This window comes from Galeopterus variegatus, unplaced genomic scaffold, assembly GCF_000696425.1.
Source record: "Galeopterus variegatus unplaced genomic scaffold, G_variegatus-3.0.2 Scaffold1650, whole genome shotgun sequence".
Taxonomy (NCBI): Eukaryota; Metazoa; Chordata; class Mammalia; order Dermoptera; family Cynocephalidae; genus Galeopterus; species Galeopterus variegatus.
Window position 1 is genome coordinate 1 of NW_007727761.1, and position 21,010 is coordinate 21,010.

The 21,010-nt window shown below is 50.7% G+C and overlaps 2 protein-coding genes across 2 annotated transcripts in view; one reads left to right on the top strand and one right to left on the bottom strand.

The window, feature by feature from the left end:
• Positions 1 to 3,614: 3,614 nt before the first annotated feature.
• On the top strand, positions 3,615 to 14,955 carry ADCY7 (adenylate cyclase 7; the record flags this gene model as incomplete). The annotated part of the gene is made up of 16 exons (XM_008578249.1): positions 3,615 to 3,806; positions 4,182 to 4,216; positions 4,797 to 4,880; positions 5,035 to 5,107; positions 6,048 to 6,145; positions 7,017 to 7,101; positions 7,376 to 7,501; positions 8,505 to 8,603; positions 8,991 to 9,184; positions 10,850 to 10,943; positions 11,235 to 11,390; positions 12,097 to 12,243; positions 12,878 to 12,982; positions 13,241 to 13,355; positions 13,952 to 14,076; positions 14,298 to 14,955. Coding segments are annotated over 16 exons (1,875 nt in total), but the record flags the coding sequence as incomplete, so codon positions are not given.
• Positions 14,956 to 18,054: 3,099 nt separating this feature from the next.
• The window catches only part of BRD7 (bromodomain containing 7), a 40,371-nt gene continuing 37,415 nt past the window's right edge, over positions 18,055 to 21,010 (bottom strand). Inside the window, exons 13-17 of the mRNA XM_008578250.1 lie at positions 20,821 to 20,877; positions 20,062 to 20,066; positions 19,272 to 19,411; positions 18,929 to 19,072; positions 18,055 to 18,584 (exon numbers count right to left, since the gene is read on the bottom strand). Of these exons, the coding sequence (XP_008576472.1) occupies positions 18,529 to 18,584; positions 18,929 to 19,072; positions 19,272 to 19,411; positions 20,062 to 20,066; positions 20,821 to 20,877 (402 nt within the window). The 3' untranslated portion in view covers positions 18,055 to 18,528. The remainder of the gene's footprint in view (positions 18,585 to 18,928; positions 19,073 to 19,271; positions 19,412 to 20,061; positions 20,067 to 20,820; positions 20,878 to 21,010) is intronic.

A 21,010-nucleotide genomic window follows, 5' to 3' on the forward strand; every position in this document is an offset into this window, starting at 1 on the left:
CAGGGTACGAGGACTCAGATGCAGCCGGGGGGGGGGGGCAGAGTGTCCCCTGGGGGGAGACCCCAGGGAGGGAGAACGTCTTTCTCTTCAAGGCTGTGGAGTGGTGGGGAGGGTCTGCCTGCGGGAGGAGTGTGCTGCCTGTCCCTGGAGTGTCCGAGGCGCCGAGTAACAACACGCTGGCCTTGACATTCTTCCCTGTGAAGTGGGAGTAGCAACAGTGCTGACCTCGCCACGAGAAAGAGCCAGTGTGTCCTGGATTCTGGCCTGCATGTCTGTCCGCCTTCTCGGGGCGAGCTTCCTTCAGGACCCTGTGGTGGGGGAGGCTGTTCTGCTGTCCCCGGGCCCACTGGGGTCAGTGGTGCAGGGTGGTCCCTGTCCTGTCTGCTGCCTGGAGCCTGCCAGGCCATTCTTTTCTGCTCGAGGAGACCAGCTTCTCTGGCGGCTGCTCCGTGAATCATCCTTGGGACTGGCTCAAGAATGTTGGCCACAGCAGGCTCTCTCCAGCTCCCTCTCACTCCAGCCTCGGGCCGGCCTCACTGCCAGACCCTGAGGGATCCGGGGGCTGGCCCAGGAGCCTCCCCAGCATCTGCTGCCCGACGCTGGCCCCTCCTGTGGCTCCCTGTGGGCCGCATCCTGCTGCTGTCTTGCAGGGCCAGGGTCTTCCAGGGCCTCCCCGGGCGTGTCATCTACACTGAGTTAGCATCTGGGAAAACCCCTCCTGGTTACTCAGCCCTGCTCCCACCCACCCTCCTACGATAAAATCCAGCCTCCTCACCCTGGACCTGCAGCTCTGGGCCCTGCCCACTCCTCCTAGCCCCTTCCTGTCCTGTCCTGTCCCATCTGGCTTCACCCACCACCTGCCTGTGGCCGCCTCCTGCCCCTCCACTGATAGGCCTTTGACACCTTGAGACCCTGGTCACTGCTGGTTCCTCCACCCAGAATACTCCTTCCTCTGTCCCAGATGCTCCTGTTATTTATCCCTTTTCCTTGCTTGTTAGTGTGAGCACCACGATGGCAGGCTCCCCCTCCAGGCTGCACCCCCTGTGCTCAGGTAGCTTTTGAATGAATGAAGCAGAGCCCCTAACCCAAAAGGCAGTGGCAGACACAGCCCCGAGACCCGCTGCAGACCTGCCAGGCTGAGCAAGTCAAACTACAGGCTGTCTGGTCGAACTTGAATTTCAGATGAACAGTGAATGGTGTTTTAGCATAAGCATGAGGGTACTTCAAAAAGTTCATGGGAAAATAGAATTAAAAGATGATACAGGGGCCAGCCCAGTGGCGCACTGCTACAGTGCGCCGCTTGGGAAGTGCGGTGGCACTCCTGCCAAGGGTTTGGAGCCCACATACAGACCGGCCGCTCACTGGCTGAGCGAGGTGCGGGCACGACACCGAGGGTTGCGATCCCGTTGCCGGTCCCGGTCCGGTGTGGGCGCGACACTGAGGGTTGCGATCCGTTGCCGGGCACGAAAAAAGACAAAAAGGAAAAAAAAAAAAAAAGATGATACAGGTGTTTCCATGATCTTTTTGGAGTACCCTCGCGCATCCAGACAGAACCGGGCCGCCTGTGTTTTACCCGGCAACCCTCCCTTCCCCCACTCTTTAATTTTATTCATTCACATGGTTGACAATTCAAAAGGTATGAAGGGCACATTGTAGAAAGTTCTCCTTGAATCTTGTCCCCTGGCCAGAGTACCCCCCCCCCAACAAAGGGGACCAGTGTGGTGAATTTCTTGTATCCCACTGAGATTTTTACTCACATGGAAGCAAATTGAGAGGCTTACCTGCCTTCCTCACCAAGGTGACAGTGCGTGCCCTGCACACAGTGGCACATAGTGGCACGCCTGGCTTCCTTGCCCCGGGAGGCTTGGACACGCTGCTCCTGTGTGCACAGCACTTGCCCTGGCATTCAGATGTAGCTCCCATTGGTTGGCATGGAGGTTGCTTCCCAGCAGTGGCCTCTATAGACTCTGACTCACGCCGTCTCTACGTGCGTGAGGACATGCAGGGGTGGCTGTCCAGTAGGGACCTGTCCAGGTCCGGGTCGCGCACAGTGGCCTGGGGGGGGAGGTGGAGGTGCCCCCCCATAGGGCTCGCACCGAGTCTATGTCTGTTCTGAACAGGCGTGTTTTTACTTAGAACCAGTGGGTTTTTAGAACACACTTACTTTATTTCTCAGGGAGCTGGTGTATGGCTTCCCTGCTCTAAGAGAAGTGCCAACCACCTTGACCTTGAATGGCTGGGTAGGTGGAGTGGCCAATAGTGGAGGGGAAGACAGAGAAATATGCAGTGTGTCCCCATAGCCCCCAGGTTGCTCACTGCAGGGCCCAGCATGTTCTTCAGACCCTGGGATACGCACTGAGACCAAACTCTGCATCGTCCCCTTGGTTTAGGCAGATAGACCCATCTAAGGGTTTAACATGTTTTTATCCTATGAGGAGGCGAGAGGTTTCCAGGAACATTGCTGCTTGTGGCTTAGCAAGTGTTTGTGGCTGTAGGTGCTGGTCCCTGGGGGTGTTAGCAGGGGCCAGGAGGAGATGGGGACTCCTGGAGGGCAGGAGTTTTGGGGGGTGGGAAGGGAGACTCAGCAGACCTTGAGATGGCCCAAGCTCATCTGGTGGCCTTGGGGGTCTTTCTCTTCCCTCCCCCTCTTCCAGTCCTGCCTGGCCATCCGGACTGGGAAAGGCCCCAGGTGTGCCCTTCCTGTGGGGCTTTTGGGCTCTGTGGCATTAGTGGAGGAGGCAGAGCTGGGCTCTCATTCAGGGCCTGGCTGAGCCACTGAGTCACTGGTGTGGGGCTGGGCCATGGCAGGCATGTGGCAAGTAATGGGCCCGTGTGTGATTTGGGGGCCCTGAAAGTGGAACTCAGTAGAATGCTGCCCTGGGAGGTGGGGCTGGCCCCTTGGCTGGACGTTTCTCTGTTCTGAGCTGCAGGCCGGCACCCCTCTTCTTCTAGCTGCTCCCCACAGGAAGGGACGGTTCGAACATGTGCCGGCCACATGTGGCTGGGTGAGGCAGGATGCCTGTGGCTTTCCTGGGCGCCACCTCCCCAGGGTGCCTCCATGGAGAGCGGCTGATGGAAGTTCAGGTCCCTGAAACTGTCTGGTTCCAAAGAACCTCAAGGGCCAAGTGGGGTCTTAGACTTAGGACCGTAACCTGCATCTTTCCCTGGGGAGGCAAAGAAGGGTCTGGGGCTGTGCACAGTGGTGAGGGTGCCTCCATGGAGAGCGGCTGATGGAAGTTCAGGTCCCTGAAACTGTCTGGTTCCAAACAACCTCAAGGGCCAAGTGGGGTCTTAGACTTAGGACCATAACCTGCATCTTTCCCTGGGGAGGCAAAGAAGGGTCTGGGGCTGTGCACAGTGGTATATGACCACCAGCCTTTTCCTAACCCAGGGCAGGGACAGGGCACTGAGCCTGGGCCTCCCCTACATCCCAGCCTTGGCTGGTCCCCGATGGCAGCCTGCATGCCAAGGGGACCACAAGTTGAGAAACTTTTTTGTCCTTCTCCCAGAGCTCTGGGCAGTGTTGTGTTTTGGGGAGTGCAGGATGGGAGTGCAGCCTCTTCCTGGGCTGAGAGGGGAGGGGTGGGACGGCCCATGTCCACCTCTGCCCACAGAGCCAGCAGCCGCCCCCACCTAGCCAACACCTCCCCAAGCCCAAGGGGGACGCGGCCCTGAAGATGCGGGCATCGGTGCGCATGACCCGCTACCTCGAGTCCTGGGGCGCCGCGCGGCCCTTTGCGCACCTCAACCACCGTGAGAGTGTGAGCAGTGGCGAGACACCTGTCCCCAATGGCCGGAGGCCCAAGGTAGTCCCTTCCTGCCCAGAGAGCTGAGCTAGGATCAGGGGCCTGAGGATGGGCGGGAGGGCCATGTTGAAGGCATCCTTCCCCTGGAGCCTCTCTTTTTCCATCTGGAAGATGGTTACAGTCTCTGCCCTGCTCCCCTGGGGCTCTTGGTGAAGGGAGGGTAATTGGAGAATACCCCAGGGTGGCTGGGAATGTCCCTGTCCTCCTTGGTCCACAGCCCACATTCAGCTTTAGTTCAGGATGCCTGCAGCTTGGACAGTCCCCAGAACCCTGCCCGTGTATCTGAGCGAGCCGCAGCTAGAAAACCCAGTGCAGCAATGGACTCAGGCCCCGCGTCCTGGGACTAACTGTCTCCTCTCCTCCCTCCCCTTTCAGGCCATTCCCCTGCGGCGCCACCGGACCCCGGACAGGTATGTGAACTGCCCCTCCCCTCTGTCACGCTGTACCCCGTCCTCCTCGTGTCCCAGTCACCTCCTCCAGGCAGGCTGCCCTGAACAGCCTTTATCCAGGGGAACAGCTCCGTGAGGCCCAGCCCAGGACCTCTGTGGAGTTTGCTGCAGCTCGGGCCAGAGTGTTTCTAGGAAACAGACTTCCTGGTCCCTGGCTCTTCTGGATGGCTGTGACTAAGCTCCTGTCGTACACCCACCCTGTGGTGGGGTCAGTGGGGTGGTGGGAAGGAAGGAGGTGTTGGTGGGTGCTCTGGCCTCTATGCTGACCCTGTGGGTATAGCAGGAGAAGCCTCAGACGCGAGGGGTCGGGGTCTCCCTCTGCCTTTCACTGGGCTGCTGGCCAGCTGGGGGATGCTGGGCCTTCACTTGCCCTCTCTGGGCCCCAGGGGTATCCACCATCCCTTCACCATCCCGTGTGAGACTCTGGACCCCTGTTAGGCACCTGGTAATGCCACTGGTTCGTTGTCTGATCTACACTCCTGCCTCTGGGCCAGTGGATGTGGGGTCTCTTGGGTGATGCAGCTGGGGTGTCTGATTCCAGGAGTGCATCCCCCAAGGGGCGGTCGGAGGATGACTCGTATGATGACGAGATGCTGTCAGCCATCGAGGGGCTCAGCTCCACGAGGTGAGGCCCCTAACCTCTGCCCTGCCCCCCTCAGATGGGGATCCCCATGTGGGCAGGCCCATCTTGTGCCCTCAGGCCTGGTGGCCAAGCTCCAGCTGTGGGCCCGGGTAGCCCCTTCCCCCTCCTCCCGCTGCCTCCCACCTCCGCCCCACAGGCCCTGCTGCTCCAAGTCCGACGACTTCTACACCTTCGGGTCCATCTTCCTGGAGAAGGGTTTTGAGCGAGAGGTGAGGCCCCCTGAGCAGCCTCCACCGCAGAGGAGCAGGGTCTCCCAGGCCTGGGGTGGGGCAGGGGCACGGCCATGGGAGCCAGCACTCCCATGAGACAGACGTGCGCAGGGAGTGTCCACAGCTGGCTGTTGGGGGTGGATGGGGGCTTGGCACAGTCCTGACTTGTCCCTGCTGCCTCAGCCCTCGACCTGAGGTGCCCCATGCGGGTTTGGAAGACTTTTGCTTTGTCAAATGCCGGAACCTCGGCTGATACGAGCCATTGAACGCATGGTAGCCTCACAATGACAAGAAAACCCAAAACTGGGTATCACATTGGAGGGTCCCGCCTGGCTGCTACATGATTTTTTTTTTTTTTTTTTTTTTTTTTTTTTATGGTAATGACTGTTTTTTTATTGAGTGTCTCTGGGTCTGGCAGTGTCCCGGGCACGTGTGTTACGTGATTTATCGTCACACAGGCGGTAGGAGCACCTCACCTGCAGGAGGAGCCTTCATGGGGCTGTGACCACATGATGGTGCCTGTGTGGCAGGGGCAGTACAGGGGTCCCCCCGTCTGCCAGCTCAGGGGCTCAGGCCCAGTCTTACTCCTTGGTTTGGGGGGAGGACAGACCCATCACCAGTCCTGGTCTCAGCAGTCCTGGGAGCTCAGACTTAGTTCCCGTCCATAGACTTGGGACCATGGGCTTTTCAGGGACCTCGGAAATAAAGTCAGACACCTGGGCGGGTAGAGGGGAGAGGAAGGTATTGCCTCTAAATACAAAAAAGAAACTGCAAAATGGAAATGAATGAAAGTTACTGAATGTAACATCACCCAGAACTCCAGGAGGGGTGTGAGGTTTTTATTTTCAGGATGATTAACTTGAGCTGGGCAGGGCCTGTGAAGGGGTCGGAGCAGGTGGCCCTGCACATGGCCACTCCTTATGGTCGTTGTTGCTCTCAGTACCGCCTGGCGCCCGTCCCGCGAGCCCGCTACGACTTTGCCTGTGCCAGCCTCATCTTCATCTGCATCCTGCTCGTGCACGTCCTCCTGATGCCCAGGTCAGTCAGGTGGGAGGATGGTCAAGCCCCCTGGAGTCCAGGCCGGGTGGGGCGGTGACTTTGGTAGCACCCACCAGAAAACTGCAAGGAGCTGCCTGATCAGACTGGCGGGGGCTGGCTGTTAGAGTTCAGAAGCTTTAGACCGTTGGAGTCCCAGCATCTGTACTGGGGTTGTGGCCCCTACTGCCGGAGTCACCAGCACTTCTGTCTCAGGCCTCCCTGTGCCCTAATGTCTCTCACCTGTTATCTCTGTGACCCTGTAGGCATGCTAGTTTGTGACCCTTGCCTTTGGCGTTTGGATTTCTAGAAGTGGCGATTCCAAAAACTCTTGGCACTACCTCTTTCCCTTATCCATGGGGAAACTGAGGCTCAGGGCATTAATGATTTATCCAGGGTGGCATAGCCTGGATCAGGAGTCACTGAGATTCATACTTCTGGCTCTGGGGCCCTGTTGGTGTGGGGGACAGGGATGAGGAGGGGTGAGGTCAGCTACTGGGGGGTTTCTAGAAGGTCATTTAGGCCAAAGGATTGACCAAAATTGTGGTTTTGGATATATTTAATAAAGACAAAATTGGGAACACTTTTATATAACTTTTGTGTGCTAGACGTGAGTATAAAGGCTGCAAAGATATTGCTCATTTCTTATACACTTGGAAGGGGACATGATGTTGACCTTGATCTTCGTGTTTTGGCCAGGCCTCCTGTGTTATTAGTGGGCCAGTTGGACCACAGTTGGCAAAAATCCCCTTTGCTGTGTGCAGAATAACAGTCGGGGGTGAGGGGGAGGTGACTGTGAGCCACAGAACTGGGATGGTGGGAGGGGTCTAAGGCAGATGATCCCCCAGAACTTGGGTTTTTACCTCCTCTCCAGGACGGCGGCTCTGGGTGTGTCCTTTGGGCTGGTGGCCTGTGTGCTGGGGCTGGTGCTCGGCCTGTGCTTTGCCACTGAGTTCCTGGTGAGTGGGGGCCTTGAGCGGCTGTGCTGTGAGCCCACAGCCCCTCCCTCCCTCCCTGTCTTAAGACTCCCCTCAGGACCCTCCTGGGGAGCTTTGCAGGTCTGAGCCCCTTGCTCTGGTTAGGGAGATGGTTGCCTGCCCCTCCTGCCTTCAGGACAATTTGCTAGTGTGCTAGAGGCTTCTCCTGAGGGTTCCACCTGCCCAGGCCTGCTCTCAGCTGGTCCTCCTGTCCTGGCTGCTGGCTGTTGGTAACTCAACCCCTGTTGCTCCACAGAGGTGCTGCTCCACCTGGGGGATGCTGCGGACCATCTCCGAGAGGGTGGAGATGCAGCCCCTGCTGAGACTGTCCCTGGCGGTCCTGACCATTGGCAGCCTGCTCACTGTGGCTGTTGTCAACCTGGTTGGTTCTGGGGCAAGGAAGGTGGGCCCTGGCAGGACCCCTCCTGCCCAGGCATGCTTCCTGGGTGCAGGGAGCTGTCTTTGACCCTGGGAACCTCCAGATTCCAGAATCCTACAATCTCATTGCCTTAAAAGCTGCATCTGGTATAACCCTTTCTGGAGCTGGGTGGGTGGCCCTGTGAGGGTCCCTGTTGCAGGCTGAGAGGTCCTCACCCTTCGGTTTTCAAATGAGAACTTTGGGTGCCCAGAGAGCTTATGTGGCCACCTCACAAGGACGAGATGTTTTGAGCCACCACGATGCCCTGATATCTCATTCCTTCTTCCCAGCCCCCTGAGGAGGTCCTGCTACACCCTCTGCGAGACTCTTTTCTTCGCTAGTGGGGAGCCCTACTTCTCTGGCCCGTGCTGGTGTGCTTGCTGTTGCAGAGAGCAGCTGCAGGAGCACCTGTCCCCTGCCTGCCTTCCAGCTCCCACGTCTACAGCCAGGGCCTCTCCCCTGACCTCCATGCCCTGGACACTCTAGAGCTGCGGGTTTTGGAGTGTCCTGTGACCACCAGGAGACGGGGGCTCACTGAAAACGCTGATCTCACTAAGATCTCCACCCTGAGTCAACCTCTGACACTCCTGGGTGGCATCCGTGTGTTTTTATCTTACACCTTCTCTCCCCAGAGTCCCCTCTGTACCATGAATCTGATGGTCACTGTGGAAAGTCAGGGCACAGCTGTTGGGGCCATGCTTAGAGCTGAGCCAGGCCTGATCCTCCTGGTGGTCCCAGGCCTGCCTGCCTTAGCCCCAGCAAGTCCCAGAGTCCCCATACCCTGGACCAACCCTAACAGGGGCCTGTCTCCTTTGTAGCCACTGACGTGTTTCCCAGCCCTTGGATGCTTAGAGCTGAGCCAGGCCTGATCCTCCTGGTGGTCCCAGGCCTGCCTGCCTTAGCCCCGGCAAGTCCCAGAGTCCCCATACCCTGGACCAACCCTAACAGGGGCCTGTCTCCTTTGTAGCCACTGACGTGTTTCCCAGCCCTTGAACTGCCTGGTGACAACGAGACAAGCCTGGTGGCTGGGAGCAGCACAGAGAGGACCCTGTGTGAGCTCCTTCCGGTGAGTGTGTTCCTCTCAGGCTCTGAGCAGCCCCGGGCCCTGGCCCAGCCCAGTGGGGTGTGGAGGAACTGAGTCCAGCCTCTCCCAGGAGAGATGGAGAAAGGGACCCACACAGGCCAGGCTGGCCTCCATCCTGCATCTGGGCGTGCTTAGTCTAAGCTGCGTGGGTGGCAGGGAGTGAGGGGCATAGTTGCCTGCTCTTTGTTGAAAATGGAGGTCAGCAAGGCCAGAGAGTGGTGCTGAAGCCCTGGGGGCTCCACCTGAGCCCCCCAGGTGGAAAGGGCTTCCTGGGAGTCAGTGTGGGTTGGTCACCAGAGCCATGCTCTTGCTCACAGCAGATGGTGGGGTGACCTTTGCTGCCCTCAGTAACGCCCCCCACCTCCTCAGTATTACACCTGCAGCTGCGTCCTGGGCTTTATCGCCTGCTCCGTCTTCCTGCGGATGAGCTTGGAGCTGAAGGTTGTGCTGTTGACCGTGGCGCTGGTGGCGTACCTGGTGCTCTTCAACTTCTCCCCGTGCTGGCAATGGGACTGTTGTGGCCTCGGCCTGGGGAACCTCACCGAGACCAATGGCACTCTCAGGTAGGGCTCAAAGCAGTTCACTGCCAGGATGCGGTCCTGCTGCCTGTCCCCACTGTGGCTGATGGTGCCACCTTTGGCCAACATGTTTTGGTGCCTATTCAAACTGAGGCACCAAAATTATTAATAGAAATAATCTTTAAAAATTATTAATAGAAATCTTTAAAAAATTATTAATAGAAATCTTTAAAAAATTATTAATAGAAATCTTTAAAAAATTATTAATAGAAATCTTTAAAAAATTATTAATAGAAATCTTTAAAAAATTATTAATAGAAATCTTTAAAAAATTATTAATAGAAATCTTTAAAAAATTATTAATAGAAATCTTTAAAAAATTATTAATAGAAATCTTTAAAAAATTATTAATAGAAATCTTTAAAAAAATTATTATTTACATTCTAAAATATTGTTGTGGAGCGGTTGGGGGGAGGGAGGAGGGGGAAGGGGATATGGTGGGAGGAAGAGGAAAGGGGGGCATGGTCGAGGCCCGTGGCATCCCCCTCATCCTGGCAGGGAGTCCAGGGGCTTCTGGCAGTGGCTCAGTCGTGGCTTGGCTGGATGTAGCCTTTGGGAGTGTGTGGCTGAGGCCCTCAGCATCCCCCAACCTGTGAGCCCAGGGCACTTCCAGTGGCAGCTGGTGGTCATTGCTGGGCTGGATGCGGATGTCAGGGAGGTGCGGCTGAGGACTTCGGCCCCCCATTGCCCTGGCTTGGGTGCCTAGGGTACGTCTGGAGGTGGCCTGGCAGTTGTGACTGTTTTGGTGCCTATTCAAACTGAAGCACTTTTACACTCACAGTCCCACTGAGGCTGGACACTTTTTGGGGTGGGACTGACAGATGGCAAAGTGTTCACTTTACAGAAGGGACAGTGACTTGCCCAGGTCCCAGGTCTCCAGCACTTGGAGCTGAGGAATGTGACTCTTTGCAGGTTATCTGGGAGAAGTCCTTGGTCCTATGGAGGCCACCAGGCCATTCTGTTCTAGGCCACTCTAGGGTGGAGAGGGGGACTTTTTGAGCTACATCCTGGGTCTCCAGGGCTATGGAGAGTGGTGGTTTCTGGTCTCTTCCTGGACAGGTGGTGATAGCTGGGGCTTGGAAAGGGTGGTGTGTGCGTGGTTCCGGAGGTGGGTGGTGTGTGCATGTAGATGGGGGCAAGGGGCCTGGTTCTCCTCAGACTAAAAGGCTGGAAGCTTGGGGACCCAGAACCAAACCTGCTGCTGTGGGTCTGGCTTGCCCCTTCAGAACCCTTATGCCAATCTCCAAGTCCCTTCCCTGCCTAGCCATCTGCTCAGGCTCCCCATGTGGCCTTTTGCCGTGGCTGATTATGTCACTCAAGGGTGAGCTCACCCCACCTCCCAGTTCTCCTCCCCTCACCCTGTTTTCTTCACAGCCCAAGTTGTCTTGTTCTGCCTAGCCATCTGCTCAGGCTCCCCATGTGGCCTTTTGCCGTGGCTGATTATGTCACTCAGGGGTGAGCTCACCCCACCTCCCAGTTCTCCTCCCCTCACCCTGTTTTCTTCACAGCCCAAGTTGTCTTGTGTACCATCTACCCCACAGCGCTACGGGCCACACAGCACATGTAGGCAGACTGGGGTGTTGGGCTGTACACTCCTGCCCTGGGGGCTGGCGGGCACTGGGAGTGACTCTAGCCTCCCTTTATACCCAGCAGTGCCCCCAGCTGTTCCTGGAGTGACCTGAGAACCATGATCTATTTCTATCTGGTCCTGTTTTATGTCACCCTCCTCATGCTCTCCAGACAGGTACAGACCTAGAAATTACCCCGCATTCCTTGCTGTACTTGGAGAGGGAACAGGGCTGGGGTGGGGGTGGCCTCAGAAGCTCTGGTCCCAGGTCCGGGGGCTCCAAGTCAGTGTCCTCATCTCCCCCAGGACACAAGGGACAGACTGCACTGACTGGGAGATGCCTGCCAGTCATGGGCACAGGGTGGGCTGCACGGGTGGGGGTCAGCACCGAGGGCTCCCGCTGTGCTCGCCAGCCCTGGGGTGCGCATGTCGCCCTGCCCTGCTCACCCTTGGACAGCACACTTGCAGATTGACTATTACTGCCGCCTGGATTGTTTGTGGAAAAAGAAGTTCAAGAAGGAGCATGAGGAGTTTGAAACTATGGAGAATGTGAACCGCCTCCTTCTGGAGAACGTCCTGCCAGCCCATGTGGCTGCCCACTTCATTGGTGACAAGTTAAATGAGGTGTGGTGGGAAGGGGCTCAGTCACTGGGGTGGGGAGGAGACTGAGGTATAAGTGTGTGGTCCCACGGGTGAAGGGGTGTGGCTGCAAAGTACCTTCCATGTTGGCCTCCTGAGGTCTCGGCCTCATGATATACCCAGCAGACTTGTGTAGTATTAGCTGTAAGAACATGGGCTGGGAATCAGAGACCGGGTTCAAGTGTGGTTGTGAACAAGACACCTCACTCTCCGCGGCCTTGATTTTCACCTCTGTGGAATGGGCTGACTGTACTTACCTGCAGGATTGTTGTGAGGATCCAAGTGTTCAGATGTTTGTAATCTGGACATTCTGTACTCATTAAAACCTATTTCCACCAGTTCTGTGTAGCAGGACTTTTCTAGGTAAGGAAACTGAGGTCCAGTGATTTCTTAGTATAGAACCCAGGTCTCCTGATGGTTACCTCCTGCTACCCCAGGGGTTCTCAACCTCAGCTACACACTCAAAAGAGCAGAACACCAACCTGAGCCTGACCCTCCCCGACCAGCTGGTTCAGAATCGCCCCACGATCTGACAGTCCCCAGACAGATCTCAGCACAGCTGGACTGGGAACGGCTGCTCAGCCCTGCCTGGCCCCTCACAGTGTGAGACACCCCAGTACCATCTGCTTCCCCTGTCCCTGCAGGAGGTTCAGTGGCCATAGGTCCTGTTTCTTCCCTACCCTGAATGCAGGACTGGTACCATCAGTCCTACGACTGTGTCTGTGTCATGTTTGCATCCGTGCCGGATTTCAAAGTGTTCTACACAGAGTGTGATGTCAACAAAGAAGGGCTCGAGTGCCTGCGCCTGCTGAACGAGATCATCGCTGACTTTGACGAGGTACAGCCTCCAACCCAGCCTTGCACATGGCAGCTCTTGGCTTTCCCACCTTGCTGGGAAGGGCAGGGGGGAGACAAGGGTATTCTCAACCACAAGAAAAAATGTGACATGGCTCCCCTGGGGGCAACATGCATTACAAAAAGTATAAAAGGCATAAATTTGTCTTTTTCATTGTTTTATTCAGCAAATATTTGTAACGTGTTCTCTGTGATGGGCAGCTTGCTAAGATTAGATCTAGGTCCTTGTAGAATAATTTGGTTTCCAGCTAAGCTCATGCTGTCAGACTGTTTCAGAGGACATCAGTTTGGGCTTAACTCTTTGCTGGGGACAAATAATCCACATTCCTGTGTAGATAATGCTGAGTTGTGTGTTTGCTCTTTAAAAAGACAATGGAAGGGATGAAAAAGAGAATGTCAGAGAAGGCTGAGATGACAGGAGCAGGAGAGTGCCCAGAGGCCATGTTCCCACTTGCACTTAGTTATGAGCTCTGATGGGAAGGGCCACAAACGAGACATGGCTGCATGACAAGTGGAGGGAGGAATCCTATGCCCTTCCTCAGAATCTGCGGCAGGCCTGGGCTGCAGCTGGGGAGGGGCACGGCCCTGCCTTACTCTGCCTCTTTGTGATTCCACAGCTTCTGCTAAAGCCCAAGTTCAGTGGAGTGGAAAAGATCAAGACCATCGGCAGCACATACATGGCAGCTGCAGGGCTCAGTGTCACCCCAGGGCACGAGAACCAGGTACTCATGCCCCACCTGAGGGGAAATCCAACCGACCCCAAACCTGTCACCATTCTTAAAGGGGATGCCTCCCTATCCTGTCCTGCAAGGGAGGGGCAAAGGCTCTTGTAAGACTCAGCCTGGAGACTTTTTGAGGGGAGGGATAGGTGCCCTCCTGGGAGCAGGGCAGCCCCGTGGAGAAGCCTCTCTGCACAGGAACCACACTGATGCTGGTGTGCCAGTGCCCACCAGGTCAGGGTGCGCTGGGCTGTCCTGCAGGACCTGGAGCGGCAGCACGCCCACATCGGTGTCATGGTGGAGTTCAGTATCGCCCTGATGAGCAAGCTGGACGGCATCAACAGGCACTCCTTCAACTCCTTCCGCCTCCGAGTCGGTGAGGGCCTGGGCAGGATGGCCAGGCCTAGGATCTATGGGGAGGGACGTGCAGACCGTGCCTCCAGACAAGCCACGCTCGGTCTGTGTGGTGAAGCCATCTGCATGAAAAGTTTTAGAAAGCCCTCTCTGATCCCACAAGCCCAGTGGTTGGATAATTATTCTCACCTCCTTCCATACCACTTACATAGTTATTTTGAAAGTTTTAAGCAAGAAAGAATATATCACTACAGAAGATGGAGAACCAAAACCACCATCTATACATAGGTGACCTTAAAACACAGAGAACAAAGCAAAGTTATTAAACTTAACTCGTCAAAGGGTCGGTGCTCAAAGCCTATTTTGTTAAAAGGGATATTAGCAGATAGTAGAAAAGTGTTAACATCAAATCCAGCCTTCTTGAGTATTGGAAAGTCTGAAGAACTGGCCAGGGAACGCCTCTGTTACATTCCAAGTATAATCTCCTGTGCAGAATTTAGGAAGCAGTCCCAACCTAACTTTCATTTTAGTTTTGTTACTGCCTTCTGTGGTTGGGGGATGGATTCTATGATCTCCCCTAAGGGCAGAAGCCTGAGGCTTTGCCTCTATGATCTTTAGGCATAAATCATGGGCCTGTGATAGCTGGAGTGATTGGGGCACGAAAACCTCAGTATGACATCTGGGGAAACACGGTCAATGTTGCCAGCCGCATGGAGAGCACTGGAGAACTTGGGAAAATCCAGGTAAAAACGCATCAGGGAAGCATGTGACCAAAGGGGAAAGAAGGTCCCCAGAGGTGAGGGGTCCTGGGCCTCAGACCTGGCTGTACCACCATTCAGCTGTGTGCGTCTACCTGTCAAACAGTTGAAAGCAGACACCTACGCTGCTCACTGGCCAATTTCTGTCCCTACCACAGCAGGTTTGCTTCCTTCTTCTGAAGACTTAGTTTTCTTTTCCTTTTCAGGTTACTGAAGAGACCTGTACCATCCTCCAGGGACTAGGGTATTCTTGTGAATGCCGTGGACTGATTAATGTCAAAGGCAAAGGCGAACTGAGGACGTACTTTGTCTGTACAGACACTGCCAAGTTTCAAGGGTTGGGGCTGAACTGAGGGCTTCTGGTGGACTCAGAACATGCTGGGAAGCCAATTTCCTTCCCTGAAGTAAGCCAAGGAGAGGGCTCAGTCCTGTGCCAGTCGCAAATGCATTTTAGGGGCGTATCCATGGAAGATGGCTGTATGGCTTCCTTGGACTTGTGCTAGAGGACTTCTTGGACACGTGTGCCAGATGCTGCTTGAAGGGACCACTGAGTCTAAGATGCAGTGGTAGCCAGAACCTCTGTACTGTCGCTCTGTAAGGTTTCCAGGTCAGCTGGAAAAGGATCACTGGTATGACAACTATATTTGTGAGTTTGAGACCTTTGTTCCCAAGATGCTGTGGAGGCGATCTTATAGCATGACCAAAACAAACGTCCACCTCCATGGCCTGTGAGCATTCACAAGGGAGATTTATTTTTGTCTAGGTACAAAGGAGGACTAACACAAGTTGTCTAGCCTTGGCTGGAGATACCCTTCTCCATAGCGGGCCTGGCCTTGGGATTCAGTGTTTCTCACACAGGCATTTCTAGCAAACAGAGGTGAAAAGGGTGTTTTACATCTGTAAATGTTTTCAAACAGTAGAGAGAAAAAAACCATAATTGACACTTGTTACTTCTTGCCATCTCTGGCAATGTTTGTTTTAAATGAACACATTATTAATGGGCGTTTTGTCCTTTTTAATGATGTCTTAGAGGCTAGACATTTTGAACCACTGACACATAAGCAGGGCTACTGTCCAGTGTCAGCTCATAGGATTAGCCTGGCTGCAGGGAGTGTTCTGAGGAATATGGCTCACAGCAAGAAGGCAGGGAGCAGTGTAGCCCTGGCTTTAAATCAGGCTTGATGCAAGCATTCTGGGGTTAGGCTCAATAAACTGAAAGCCCAAAAAATAAGGTACAACCTTTTAGCTCTTTCCTGACAACTCATGCAGTTTTGAGCTCTCCCTTGCAATCTTCAACTATGTCTTTTTTTTTTTTAAACTGGGAAGGAATGGAGTCTGTATAGAGAGAACTTGGACATAGCTAACTCTGGAGAGCTTCAAAACTAGATGCCAGATCTTTCAGCATAAGCACGTGTAGAGGTTCCCATATCTGAGAATCCAGCTCTCTCACAGTGCTAGATGTTCTTGTTCTGAACCCCAATGAGCCAAGGCAGGAAGCCAGTTTTGTGAGACGGTGTCTTGTCAAGCTCCAATTCCAGAAGGAAGTGACAGTAGTCGACCTAACAGTTTCAAGGTGAGAAACAACCAAGCTGCCTGTTCCTTTTTTGAAATGACCTCACTGCCTCATAACCAGAGGATCCCCAGGATTTCTAATGCAACTGAATTTCACTATATAGCAGGGATTCTTAGCTAGAAGTCGTCCATGTACCCCCTGAAGTTACTCAGAAAATTCTGCATACAGGAGCCTTGCCTTTAAAAGACTTTACAGGGTTGCAGACAGCCTGGTTGCAGACTAAGCCAGGTTTGTTTGTGACCAACCGGGTCCTGGGATGAGCTGCCATCCTAGTTGCAGAGTAGAGCTGTAGACAGCCAAGGCGGGTGGAGGGGACCGAAGCGGAACCTGTCTGCTTCTGCTATGTCTTGCTACAGGGCTTTATCAGCCTGAGGAAGGGGGCTTATTCTAATTGGGGCAGGCTAGTGACAGCTCTGATGTGTTGCATGTAATTGGAATCAGTACGAATACATTACAACAACTTGCTATATAAGGAATTTTATGGCAAAAACATTGACAAGGGAAATAAGTCTTGCTTAAATTGCCTTTTTACATAGCACCTTTTCACACAAAGGCCTGGTTTCAGGTGAGTACAGCACTGAAATGTGTGCTCTTGAAATCTAGTAGTGACCAGGGCTGCCCAGTGAGGGCTCTCCTGGGCAGTCAGGAAGGTTTCTGTTGCTGACATAATGTGGACACATCAGTGCACTGTGCCTCTCTGAGGCCGACATATTTCTTACAACATTCAAATTTCGTTTTTTTCTTTGGCAACAGAAATCCCAGTTGGGAGTTTTAAAAATAATTAAAGCACTATGCTCAGATAAGAATATTTTGTTAAGTTTTTAGTTTTCAACATTCAGGTCATAGTGTGTAACTGACTATAAAAATCACTTGCAGTTATTTTTATAAATCTGTTTCCAAATTATCAGGTAATTTCTTCACAGGTGTCATTTTGTTTTATGACAGGAACAGGTATCTTTTCTAACAATGACCTTCTCTACAGGTCAAGGACTTGCTTAAAATTTCTACTAAGGCAGCCTCACTGACTAGCAAAAATAACACCTGAAATTTTCTGGTTTACTCAAGGAAATTTTCTAACAGAAAAGATTATCAACAACTGTATACTTTGTATATATAATAACTCAATGTACAGAAATATGCTTTGAGAAGGAACATGCAAATAACTTGGTTTTATTCTGTATATTGAATATTTATAGATCCGTAACATTTGTTTCAAAATGTTATGTTTCATTTTTACGAAGTACCAGTGTTTAGCCGCTTATTATACATTAAATTTGCATTTTGGAAAACCTGAATGTGCTAAGGTGTTTTGAATTTAAATATCTTCTTGGTTTTAAGGAGCTTATTTTAGTTAAGTAGAACTAAAGTTTAAGAACTGGTTACTGACTAAATTATATTTGAGAGATTAAAATTAGACTCTAAAAAGACTTGATAAAAACAAATGTGAAATAAAACATAAAGTTTTAAGTAAATTTTTAAAAGATTAGGTCATCCTTAAGCTTCTAGAGAGAACTAATTTTTTCACCCTACTTGTTCTTGTTGAATGTTAATTTTCTAAATCAAGAAAATAAAATGCCTTCCTACCTGGGTATTTTACAGAAGGGCTCTGCATAAGGGTCTTAAACAGGTTATATATACTGAACCAGATTCAGGAAAAAAATCATTCATCTTAGCCTAGTGACTGGTTATAGAAGGGGACCACCTGTCTCATGTCTCCTCCTTAAGTAAATTGCTTGGACATTTGACCTCTGTATTTCAGGTAAAAGTAGATGAGTATTACTGGTTCACAGGGCATGGCTGAGGCCTAGGTGATCTCTGAGAAACAGAAACCTAAACTTACATTTAAGCTCAGTAATTCCCTGACGTATTCAAGGATGATTTATCTTATTTGACTTATCCCTTTGCTATAGTTCCAAATAACTCTCTAAAAAATGGAAAAACAAACAAAAAGCACCAGTCATGTTATAGTGCTATAAAATTCTTAGTGTGCTTTTTGGGTGTGGGGGTATGTGAGTTGGGGAGGCACCTAATTACTGTACACAGGACATCATTCTCATCAGGCGGTTAAAGGGCAGAACCATACTTGTAAATTCTAAAATTATTTTAAAGTGTATAAGGATGATTTATCTTATTTGACTTATCCCTTTGCTATAGTTCCAAATAACTCTCTAAAAAAATGGAAAAACAAACAAAAAGCACCAGTCATATAAAATTCTTAGTGTGCTTTTTGGGTGTGGGGGTATGTGAGTTGGGGAGGCACCTAATTACTGTACACAGGACATCATTCTCATCAGGTGGTTAAAGGGCAGAACCATACTTGTAAATTCTAAAATTATTTTAAAGTGTATTTTGTTTTTATGGTATAACAATGGAAACGTCACTGGGTGGGGCTATTTTTAAAAAGTTTAATTATGATTCTGTCTGGGAGACACAGGGATAAACATGAGCACTTTTTGAATAAATCATCAAGATGAGATCTGATAAGAGGAATTATTCCGTTATAGTTTCTTTAATGGGGAGTACTAAAAATGAGGGATTTAAATTATTTGGGGGATTTGCTTCTTTTAATGAACAATCAAAGAAAATGCTGTTTTATTTTCTGAGCTTGCTCTCTATCTCTTCATCCTCAGATTCAGCCCCAGGGAAAGGTCCAGGGGTAACTTAGTTGATATGCATAACACTCAGAGTCCCCCGTTCAGCTTTATTACCTAATAAAGAAGTCCAATCTCTGGAACATTAAAATTAATTGTTCCAAAGTTTAATTAAAAACACAATTTACAAATATTTAATATCTTCTGAAAAGCATTTCTAAGTTAAGAATGAAAAAAATATGTAAATAATATATAATCAAATACCAGTTAGCTTCAAATCCCACCAGGTCCACATTCAGCAATATCAGTCTTTTTAGGTTCTTCAAAATCTGAAAGAAAGACAGCACTTCACTCAGCACTTTTTTCCCCTTTTACTGACTTTAAAAAAAGGAAGTGAAAGTAAAGCTAGCATCCAGAAGAGTAACTGTTGACAGCCCTTCTTTACCACATTCAAGGTTAAAGACTACATACATTATTAGGTTAACATTGTAGCTTTTGTGGAAAATGTGTGAAATCTTTTAGTTCTTCAGATAAGATGATAGAAAGAAAACCAAAGGTAGTCTTCTATGTTAAAAACAGAGACAGAACCTTTCAAATGTCATCTGAAGGGAGAGGACTGATATCCTTTGACTCACAGGAGCCTTCCACTCTCCTGGATAAATAGGACACGTACCTTCTGTTAAATCTACAAAGTTGTTTTCTACGATGGGGGAAGGAATGGAAATCCCCATTGCTTTTCGAATTCCATACATGCTTACAATGTCACCTGGAGTTACTTGCTGTGCAAGTTCTTTAAGATTATTGGTCACTTGTTCAGCTAGAAAGAAAAAAAAATAGTTCAGGTATTAAAAAGTGGCCCTTTTAAGATAATTTTTTAAAAAAATCAACAGTAAATGTATGAATGCAAAAAACTGTCCAAGGTATTCATTTCAGTGTTACTTTAAAGTGGTATCATTATTCAGAAGTTTTTTCCTGTAAGCAGCCCCTGACTCTTCTCTTACAGACGTGCTACACACCGAGATGCATTTCTCTGTACGAGGGACCCAAGAGACAGATCATATTTGGAGGGGGTCTGGTGCTCAGACGCTCGTTCTGGGCATCCTGGAGCTCCCTGAGCAATTTGTCTGAACACTTGATTTCTCTACCTACATAAGGACTAAAAATAGGTGGTGGAGAAAAACCATGTAATTGTGCAACGTGGCATTACTTGGCATGCTGTGTATTTATGATTTGCCATTTCAGCTGGACCTTCACAACTCTACTCAATAGTCATTTCATATTCAGCTTCCTATACTATCCTCAAGATTTCTTTCTATCTTGCCCCTCACTAAACACATGACCTTGCTCAGCTCCTCTTTCCTTGAAAACAACACGGTTGTATAACTACCATCTACATCTCTATCTTTACTTGATCTCACTTCTCAATTTTTCTTTCCTCAGTTGAAGGGCTGTGTCTCTCCAGTCTTAAGCATCCCTTTAGGCCAGTTTCCCTCCACTCATTTAACTCACTAAAGTCTACCTTTTGCCCCAGCATTTTAGTGAACTTGCTCTGATCAAAGTTACATGTGATACTTACCAATCTCCTCTTACTGGGCTTCTACGCAGTATCTGACATTGCTGAACCGTTTCTCCTCCTGCTTATTACCGTTCCTACCTTAACTATGGGTCTTCTTCAAGGTCTGTCCTTCAACCTTTCCCCAGTCCACATGTTCTCCCTGAACAGCCTCATGCACTTTATCAACAACTACAGCCCAGATTTTGGAATTCCCGGCCTATACCTCCAACAGTGTCCCAAATCCCACTCACCACATCTGAAACCGAATGTAACTTCTTTCCCTGTCAAAGGTGTGCTCCTTTTCCTGTACTTCCTAGATGAGCTAATCCTTCTATTGCCTACCTCATGCACCAGGTCATGTCCACTTTCCTTCTACTGTACTTTCCAAATCCTTATTCTCTTCCTTCATATTGGTATGCTAGCCATTTTTTTGTTTAGACAAGTCCTTTAGATTTTCACTGTTCCCTCACCCCTCCACATTTATCATATTCTATCTTACAAGATAAAATCTCAACTTCTTAGCCCTGCACAGAAGACTGTCACTGGGCCCTTACCCACACAGCCTCCCCATTCTTCCTCTCCTCAGGGCCCCTTGGCCACCAGCTTTCTGAGCTGGAGGCACACGTGCCTTGCTCTCTCCGCTCTATCAATGTTATTACATACACATCACAGTTCTGCCCACATCAGACACCTGGCCCTGCCTGCTCGGAGAATGCCTATTCAGCCTTCCAGCCCCAGTTCAGACAGTATTGCCTCTGTGAGGATGTCCTCAGCTACCCAAGCATGAGTTTCTCCAACCTGGTGACCACAACCCCTGTATTCGCACTGTATGGTAACTGGTTTTGGCTATCTCATTTACATATGTGTCTACTGCACCAGCTACCACTAAGCTCCCCATCGGCAAAAAAAAGTTCTTTTATTGCATATGATACTAAATAGACTGTTATCATTTAGGCCTTTTAGCTTATTCTCCATTTAAATATATTTTGTAAAGAATAAAATATAATCACCTCCATTTCTTTTGCTGTGTCAAGTGTCCTAGTCTGGCTTTCGTCTTCAGGTGATGACTATAAGGGTAAAGAAAAACAACTTGATATGAAAACATACATGTAAAGGCAAATATCAAGGAAAATAGAGAACTGTCAAAAGTTTCATGGCAAGAGAAAATGAATTAGAATATAAACTACTGGAATATAATTT